The sequence below is a fragment of the Moschus berezovskii genome, chromosome 11, assembly GCF_049115385.1.
Source record: "Moschus berezovskii isolate FMDL1 chromosome 11, NW_MosBer_1.0, whole genome shotgun sequence".
Taxonomy (NCBI): Eukaryota; Metazoa; Chordata; class Mammalia; order Artiodactyla; family Moschidae; genus Moschus; species Moschus berezovskii.
Genome location: NC_142470.1, coordinates 63,857,324 through 63,867,426, shown reverse-complemented (window position 1 = coordinate 63,867,426; position 10,103 = coordinate 63,857,324). Strand labels below are relative to the sequence as shown.

The 10,103-nt window shown below is 35.9% G+C and overlaps 1 protein-coding gene across 5 annotated transcripts in view; it reads right to left on the bottom strand.

Annotated features, from left to right (window-relative positions):
* Positions 1–7,224: 7,224 nt before the first annotated feature.
* Positions 7,225–10,103, bottom strand: part of PUS10 (pseudouridine synthase 10) — an 88,505-nt gene continuing 85,626 nt past the window's right edge. For 3 of the 5 annotated variants that reach the window (XM_088841412.1, XM_055400822.2, XM_088841411.1), the window contains exons 17-18: positions 9,848–9,947; positions 7,225–7,785 (exon numbers count right to left, since the gene is read on the bottom strand). In XM_088841412.1, coding sequence (XP_088697538.1) covers positions 7,747–7,785; positions 9,848–9,947 — 139 coding nt within the window. In that variant the 3' untranslated portion in view covers positions 7,225–7,746. Of the gene's footprint in view, positions 9,948–10,103 lie in introns of all 5 variants that reach the window. The other 2 variants (XM_055400821.2, XM_055400820.2) reach the window with 1 other exon arrangement.

The following is a 10,103-nucleotide window of genomic DNA, read 5'->3' as shown; positions in this document are numbered from 1 at the left end:
GACTCCATCACTTAGCACAATCCCTAGTTGGTGCTAAATAAATGATAGTATTAAGGGAGGGAAAGAATGACACTGACATAGATGTGATTATAAAAAATGTGGACAAGTATATGATTTTTAAAGAGAAAGGTATTTAATCTGGTAGGGAAAGCAGTGATTACCAGGCTTGTGAAATAGTTTACTCTCTGCCTCCTATAGTGTCAAGAGTATTAGGTAGAAATTTTACAGTTCTTAGGACTGTCTCGTATCTCTGAACTTACTCCTTTCTGCTCTGTGTGGCAGGTTTAATCTCACCTTTGGTGCATTCCCTCAGCATATTTCCCTTGCACAGAAACTCCAGTATTCCTGTAACCAATCACATTTTTGAATGTCTAATGTGCAAAGCACCATGTTAGGGGCTAGAAATGACATAGAGGTGAATGAGACAACAGACTTGCTCTCAAAGATGTCAGTCTTTTTCTTTTGAGGGATAACATACAGTAAAGTGCATAAAGTGGGCTAATTTTAATTTACAGCTTGGTGAATTTTTACATATGTAAATAATCATTTCTACATCCCCAGAAGTTTTCCTTCCTGCCCCTTGCCAGGAAAGAACCTCAAAACCACTATCTGATTTTTGTCATCAGAACCTACTCTCTAATTGGCGTTCAACACTGGTAGCTGGGCTTCCCTACTCAAAGCCTTAGTGAACAACAAACAGCTGGGTTATTTCTAACCTAATGCTTCAGAAAAATGAACTATGCTGTCCATGTTAAGAGAGACTTAGTATTGGTGATCCAGGTGCCTAGTAGTCCCAAATAATTTCTTCTATCATAAATTGATTTATTGAGGGATTAAAAAAATTACTGTGTGGTGTTAAATAACAGAAATGGAAAGAGTAATTTTCAGTCAGGACATCTGGGTTTGAGTCTTCAACTCTGCCACTTAGAAGTTATATAATATTTTGCAGATGGCACTTTCTATGGGCCTATCTCTTCAGATGTAAAACACACATGGTTCCCAGCCTACTCACCTCACAAGGTGTGTTGTATTAAGTAAAATAATGCATAAGAAGCACTGTAAACTGTATAGTACAAATCAAATATCATTAGTAAACCAACATATGCATATACCCTGTGGCCCTGATAATCTCCAATCCAGACACTTCTTCCAGTTCACAGAGTGACAAATCACTGTGGGTTAGATTCTTTAGTAAGAACCCTGAGATGACTTCTCTCTGGAATGGCTAGCTATTGCCCAGGCCAGGTCTGGAGGACTTTGATTTGGCCGTATCCTTTCCAGAACATTTCCTATTGTATACTGAAGATAAGGTCAATTAATGACTTTCTGTTCTCAAATTCTAACTCTTAATTTCTTTGCTAAAATTGACTACAAGTTGCGAGTATTATGACTATATTCCTTAAAAGGAGTCTCATCATAGTTAATGAAGTGGCCACTGAAAGATTTCTGATCTGTTGCTTCCAGAGATGGGAATATATGCTTTTTGCATTGCATGTAACAGAAAATTTCATGCTTTTTTTAAAATTACAAGTCCAGATGTGGGCAGCGAATCAGAGATAAATATATGAGTTGTCTTGTCCAGTTTTATGCCTTTGTCTAAGATTCAGTCAAATTAATATTTTAACTAATACATCTTAGCAAAGTTTAAAGTACAAACTTAACATCAGTGAGTAAAGCCAAATCTCAATAGTAATCATGTTCCCACTACCTTCACTAATAAAACACTGGTACAAAACAATTATTTCTTCTAAATATTTTTTCTATTCTAAATGTCTATAGTTTTAGAGAAAAAAAAAACCTGCTAGTAATTATATATTTAAAGGGAGTAGCATTTATACTCTTTATTCTTATATGTCTTAATCTCTACAACTTCAGTTTACTATTGGACTTCAGAAATTTAAAGAATAACCAAAAAATCATTAAACACCTATGTGTGAACAGTAATAAACAGTAATTAGTGCAAAATGTTGGTGCTTTAGTAAATCAAGTTCTCAGGAATATGGGCAGATCAATAAAATACAGATTTTTGTTAAAGATATCAAACATTCATCTTCCTTATTTTCTTAAACTTGAATCAAACATTATAGCTTTGCATAAAATATAGCGAAAAATAAGTTGGAGTGTTTGAGGATCTATTTCTGAAATTTAGTCTCAGGAGACTTCGTTGGAGACACACTTGATTTTATTGGGTAATTAGATAAAAATACTTATCACTGATCCCTGGATTGGGATGATCCCCTGGAGAAGAAGATGGCAACCCACTCCAATATTCGTGCGTGGAGAATTCCATGGACAGAGTAGCCTGGCAGGTACAGTCCATGTGGTAGCAAAGAGTCAGACACAACTGAGCACGTTGTGCACACTTCAGACAGCTTTAAGATGAGACAGAAAGGAAAACACCAGGTTTTTGAGTAATGGGCATTCTTAAGTGCATGGTTCAAACCAGATGAATCCTTTTCTAGATGATTTCCATTTTAAAAGAGTGTACTTAAAAATACTGTTAACTATGATGAATCCTCATCGCCACAGAATGTCACGGTTCTATTTTTTTAAGTGTTCTAAATATTTGTATATGCTTCTTAATGACTAATGAATTTGGAAGCACTGAAAAAATGATTTTTAAAAGTTCTCAGTGTTTAATTATTTAATGTTAAGTCTGATACTTAAAAGATGAAATCATTTTTAAAATGTCAAAATGTCTTTTGTACAGAATATTTTATTACCTTTGTAATATCTTATATACAATGATTTTTTTTCTTGATAATATAATAAATGGGAAAAATTCTAAAGCTGTTACAAATGTTTGCTATCTTTTAAAACATTTGAGATTTTCTTATATTTATAGCATACACCTTACAGAAAAAGGCAGTGTTGGTTGCTTAGAAACATTAGACATTTTTATGGAATGCTATAGCTGAATATATTTGCATATGTAACTGTCCTTTAAAATGATAATTCTGTATAGTACCAAAATGCCTTTTTAAAAGACTTATTTGCTCCCTGTGTCTCTCCCTTCTTGAACAGTTCAGAACAAAAATCATTTGCTTATTCTGCACAAGACAAGAGTTACATCTGCCACAGGGAGAAAAGGTGCTGGCCTAGTGTGGGATTACAGTGTGGAGCCTAGAACATTTGAGGGTAGGAGGGAGGGGAATCTCAGTGATCTTGAATAAGGATGTGGCAATAGCAGATTGGTTATTTATCAAGGGGATTATCTATTAAGTAAAATGTTAAGGCAAATGGGAGCCAGATTTCTGTCAGAAAGGAACTGCAAATACAGAAAGGGAGAAAACTAGAAGAAGGTTGGAATTGGAAGTACTGGTATAAGCTCATAGTATGTGTAGGTAAATACATACATGTATGTGTACACATGCACGCCATGAGAGGGCTTGGGAGCAGCAATGCCACAGTAGCAGTGGGCACACCTAATGCCTCGATCTTTTTTTCCATCATTTTCTGTGAAAAGGAACCAGTTCTTCTTAGAGAAATGGCCATTTCAGGGCTGCGGATGAAATACAAGTTAAGCCTGGAATGTCTTTGTATTAGAAAGTAAGAACATGCTTTAGGAATGATGGGGATATGTCAGAAGGACAAAGGAGCCAGCTTGAAGGGGTATCCACTGGCCAAGTCAACACTTAGAAATAAAAATAAATGTCAGGAACAAATTGTAAACCATCAAATAGGAAGCCATGAATCCCCAAGAAGGATGTGGATTCAGTGTAATGCCAACCAGTAAATGTAAAATGAATGGTGGAATTAGAAAATCATTTGACAATCATTGTGATTGGTTCAGGTGAAAGTCTTCAATAAATGCTAAAACTAGTGAAAGAAAAGTTTGATGGTCTCCCTACAAGATACTTATTAAAGGGGAAAAAAGCGTTAACTAAAAAATTGGAGGAGCTTGGCACACATCACCTTCATTAACTGATCAAAGCCCAGTCACCAGTAACTGCAGGTATCAAATCATGTGACATCTGAGAAGAGGTAAGATGGTAATCTCCCATTTGTGGGTATTCTTGCTAGAAAGTGGCAAGCTAAACCTAATTATAAGGGAGAAACTAGAAGAAGGTTGGAGTTGGAAGTACTGGAATAAACTCAGTTTTCAGTATGAGTCTTAAGTTTGTTTCAGGCAACCCCAAATGAGGAATAGCCAACAAAATAGCCTGAAATCCTCAAAAACGTTAAAGTAATGAAAATCAAGGAAGGACAAATTGTATCAGATTGGTGAAGATTAAAGAAACTTAAATGCAGAGTGTCATTCCTGACTATGAAGGACATAGTTGGGACAACTGGTGAAACTTGAACTGGGTATGTGGATTAATTTATAGTAGTATTAGTGGGACTTCCCTGGTGGTCCAGTGGCTAAGACTCCCACGCTCCCAAAGCAGAGGCCCGGGTTCAATCCCTGGTCAGGGAACTAGATCCCACATGCTGCAACTAGAGTTTGCATGCCACAACTAAAGATCCCACATCTTGGAACTATAGATCTCACGTGTGGCAACTAAAAAGATACTGCATGCTGCAACTAAGACCCAGTGCAGGCAAATAAATATATAAATAATAGAAGTTAAAAAAATAGTAATATTAGTGTTAATTTCCTGATTTTGATAGAACAATGTCCTTGTTTGTTGGAATTTGTCCTTATTTGTAGGAATTACACACCTAATGTATTTGAGGTGATATATTTCAGGAAAAAACAGTCTTTGTACTTTTCTTACAAGTTTGAAATTATTTAAAAATGAAAAAAAATTGAAAAATGTTATAAAATGTATTTTCTCTATAATAATAAATGCTATCATTAAAAAAAAATCAACTCAGGAAAGCTTAATCAAAGTTCATTTTCTTATATGGAGTTAAAAATCAAAGAACAGAATCCCATAAGAAAAGATCTATTTAAATAAGATGCTTTTTATAGAAATAGAAATTTAATTTCTATTGATTTCACATAACATGTCAATGAAACCACTTAGTTTACTTGGGAAATTTTTCATTTTACCAATATAGGCAAAAAACTATATTGCACTCTTATTAATGTTTTCAGTTCTAATTAAACAAAGACATACATTAATTTTCAACAACCTGTCTCATGAATAGTTGGAATAAATATATACAGCTGTTTCCTCTTGAAATTTTACATAATCCCAGTATAGTAAGTATAATAAGTCTTCTAATAATTGCTAAGGAGGTTCTTAATTCTTCCATTTGCAGATCTACTAAATTCAAAGCTGAGCCAAGAAGAAACCTACAAAAGATTATTTCTCAAATTACTTAAATCTCTCTTGTAGCAAAATTTCCCTAGAAATTGAGAAACATTCACACAAAAGTTCTTACATTTTTACCACAAGTTTATTTCTGTTATCCCTTTCTCATTTTCTGGCATCGAAAACAATGAAAAAGTTATCTGCTGTTACCAGGTGGCTCAGTGGTAAAGAATTTGTCCCCCAGCAGGGAACCTGGGTTCGATCCCTGGGTTGTGAAGATCCCCTGGAGGAGGGACTGGCTACCCATTCCAGTATTCTGGCCTGGAGAATTCCATGGACAGTCCATGGGGTCGCAAAGAGTCGGACGTGACTGAGTGACTTTCACTTTCATTCACATATGAAATTTTTTTATGTCAGTTAAAGCATTTTCCTGATCCCTAAGGTTAATGACACAATTTAGTATCTCTGAAGCATGTTTTTCTGTTTATTTGTCTTTGTTGCTGTGAGTGGTCTTTCTCTAGTTGCAGTGAGTGGGGGCTACTCTTCATTGCAGTGCATGGGCTTCTCATAGGGGTGGCATCTCTTGTTGCAGAGCACAGGTTCTAGGCTCTTGGGCTTCAGTAGGCTGTGGCTCTTAAGCTCAGCAGTTGTGGCATATGGGCTAGTTGTTCCGTGACATGTGGGATCTTCCCAGACCAGGGGTTGAACCCATTTCCCCTGCATTGGCAAGAGGATTCTCATCCACTGTACAACCAGGGTAGTTCTAAACGTAGAGATGGGAAACTGAGTAATCCATACTATCCAAGTCACATGTGTTACAAAATAAGTTCAGAAAGTTGAATCATGGTGATGGAAATTGCACTTATATCTGAAATTTTAACCAGACTCCTTTCTGAAACTCCTTTCTCTTAATGATCCATCCATTTTCTTTCAGTTCAGTTCAGTTCAGTCACTCAGTCGTGTCCGACTCTTTGCGACCCCATGAATCACAGCACGCCAGGCCTCCCTGTCCATCACCAACTCCCAGAGTTCACTCAAACTCATGTCCATCGAGTCGGTGATGCCATCCAGCCATCTCATTTTCTGTCGTCCCCTTCTCCTCCTGCCCCCAATCCCTCCCAGCATCAGAGTCTTTTCCAGTGAGTCAACTTGTCACAAGGTGGCCAAGGTATTGGAGTTTCAGCTTTGGCATCAGTCCTTCCAATGAACACCCAGGATTGATCTCCTTTAGAATGGACTGGTTGGATCTCCTTTCAGTACAAGGGACTCTCAAGAGTCTTCTCCATCACTGCAGTTCCAAAGCATCAATTCTTCGGTGATCAGCTTTCTTCACAGTCCAACTCTCACATCCATACATGACCACGGGAAAAACCATAGCCTTGACTAGACGGACCTTTGTTGGCATTTTCTTTAGGTTGTGCTTATTTAATGATTTTCCTTTTCAGAGTTCCAACTGATGATTAATTAACAAATGGTAATTATATGAGCTCACATGAAATTTACTTGGGCTGTTTTTTTGTAAGCTTGATTTGGTATCTAAATTCCAAAAGTCAGTTCACATGGTTATGTGCATTAAAATGACATTCTAGGTGCCTCCTTCATGTAGGAGGTGCTCAATAATAAGGTTTTTTAGAATGGACCCTAGAGACCAGGAAACTTCAGTCCTAGTCCCAGATATGGAACTTCAGATGAATTTTAGATAAATTAGTTAACTTCTGTTCTTTGGTTTTCATGTTTATAAAGTGGAGATGATAATATTCTTATCTACCTGATGAAGATGTTGGCAATTAGATAATATATTGAAGCACTCTGGAATAATATCAGTTTACCTTTGTTTAGCGAGTCAGTTTTTCAGAATCTTATCCCTGGGATTAAAGTCATTGAAGGCACTTGTGTCTCCTCATTTAAAAGTCTCTTACCATGGTATGCCTCAATTCCTAATGTTACTTCCTCTCCCCCAGGAAACATACTGACAATTCTAGACTGTCAGAATAGTAACTTGGAGTCATTAAGATTTTGACAAATCATACCAGAAGAGTACTTCTATTGGTAATAGCTTGCTTGAAGCTTACTGGGAAAAATATGAATGATGTCAGATTTTCATTTGATATCCTAGAATATTATAAGGATACTGTGCTGTATTAATCTAGAGGTAACGTTTATCAAGATCATTTTAAGAATTTAAAACATGATTTTAACTATCTTATGGAGGGAAATTTTGCTGAAAGAAATTAGAGCTTCTCAGATTATCAGAGAATGTATCCTGTTTTTGTAACTCTCTAAATGAATAGTTTCATTATTCATAATTTGGCTTGTTGGGGATTGGAGAAAAATCATGAGACATCCTTAGAATAATTCAACACAAATTATACACATAGATAGATCCTGAGATGTTACAACAAATTTAAAAATATATAGATCAACATGATCCGAATGATTTCCAAGACACCGTTATGGTGGGTAAAAACAGCCATTTTACAGTGTATGCTGGATGGACATCCATGCTGAGCTGGAAAAGCCTACTCTTTGTTTCCAAATCTGAAAGCTAGTCATCCAGAGCAGGGGGCCAATCAACATCTACAGACTAGAAGGAAGAAAACAAGTCATTAACACATTATTGTTCTAGTAAGCATTTACTGGTAATGCTGTATATATTTAATAGTTTTAATATAATGCAACAGAGGAAACTGCATTGGAAGAAAACAGCCATAGAACATAACAATTTAACACTCTAAAATCCACTCTAAGACTTGGGGTTCTTGGACCTGAGGTCTCTTCCTAAATTCACTGAGTATTTGGTTACTCAGCCAGTTATTAATCATACTTTTTGATCAAAACAAGTTTAGCATATATTTATAAACAAGAGTATATTTAAATTTTTTAAATGTTATTTATGGGAAAATGAATGAATGCAGGGGGCAATACCAACTTTCCCTCAAAAGTCTCAGCAACTTTCAGTCTTCATTTTCCCATCCTGCATTTAACAGTACTACATTTAAAGCAGTCTTTATACTTACAGTGTTAAATAATGTTAAATAAATGTTAATAAAGTAGTACATTTAAAGTAGTCTTTATACTTGGAATGTTGTTTGTAACTTAGCAACTAAATGTGAAATAAATCATTATGAAAGATCACCTGAAACTAGAAAAGGATTAGAAATTTTTGCATTCACTTTAATAGAATTTTTGTTTCTTTTAAAATTGAATTTATCTCTCTCTACTCATCCTGGTTTGGCTCTTCTACAACAAAACCTTGATCTTTAAGTTATAATGGAATTACAGTAGCAGACTATTGGTCTCCGAATAAAACATCATGTCCCAGGCATTAGAAGTATGAAATTGCACTTTGCCTTAACTACCTAGAGGGCCTAATTTAGAAGTTAAACAAACAAAAACTACAAAAAGCAAACAAAAACAAAACTACCATGCCCACATTGTTTTTTAAGACCTAAAGTACAAAACCTGAAATGACTTACTTACTAAAAATTATTTAAGTTAATCTATGAGTCAGTACAAGACTTGAGAATTTTTATTAGCCCAAATAAGTATTGTGTGTATCTGTATCTTTTACAAATGCCAAGAAATTGGTTTCATTTCAGAGAGTAGCCATAAACCAGACACCTATATATAAATTTATGGGTGGTTTTTCAAGCCTGAAAACCAAACATTACTGATCACAGTATCTAGTATGTGTTGAGGGCAGGGGAAAGTAGGCATATTTATTGGGTTTTTAAAGTTCAACAGGTGATTGCAGTGGACAGTCAAGGCTGAGAAACTCTGGCCTTTGGCTCTTCAACACTCCTAAGCTATCCTAAGAATTAAGGTCAAAGAAGATAAATGCATCTGGAATTTTCTTTAGGAGAAGATTGTCTTCCTGAAAATGACAGTCTTACTAAGAAGATTCCCTGCAACCCTCAAGGTGCTATCACTGGTTGTCCTGCAGGAGGTGTATAAAGTCTAACGCGAAAGAACTCAAGGGAAGTGCTGGTAAGGTAATAATGCTCCAGTGATCATTTGATTACCATGGCTGTTTTCACACCAGGTAATTATACCCACTTTTCATTTATACTAAGATGATTCCCAAGTGCAAAAATCACCCCGCCCCCTCTTTTTTTTGTGGGCTGGGGGACTGTTTTTAATCAGATATTTACCAAAGTGTACAACTTGTGACCCAATACCTATTGGTGCTCAAATGAGGAAAATATTTATGGAGAATTTCCTGAAAAATCCATTCATTCCATCCTTCTAATTAATAATGTAATCTGATTTCAATTCAGACGATATGAACGGAGAATTTCTTTTATACCATATCATAGAAGCCTTATGGGACTGCTTTTATCTATAACCATTGACTCATCCCATTTTCTATCCCTACTTGTTTCTGAGTAGGCTGTCTTAAATTCTCTATAAGAGTCCAAAGGATATGTGAAGGGCACTGAAAACTTTCTTTCCTTGCATGGTTCAAGGGCCTCGTGTCATATGTAAAGCACAGTTAGTCAATTAGCTATATATTTTTAAGAATTATAAACTAGACCAATTTCAAATATCTATTAAAGTGAACAGTACTATTTGATTTAGTGCTGCAAGAGCATATTGTTGGCTGAATTCAGTGTGTAAACAGGCATTTCCACAATAAAATGGTTTACCTCAACATCCAGCTCAAGAATGTCTGCAGTCACATCCATCAGAGAGCCAATGTTTGGCTTGGTTCTTCCAAAGTCTCCATGTACAAACTCTTTAATATAGCTGAGGTTTGTTTAAGGATAAAATGAAGATAGTCGAGTAATACCGTTAGGTGAGATTTGACAGGTTGGAGGGGAAATGACAAACAAGCAGAAATGCAACAGAAGGGAGTTTATTTCTGAGCCGTGATTGGGACGTATATCTTAGAAAATATAGCTA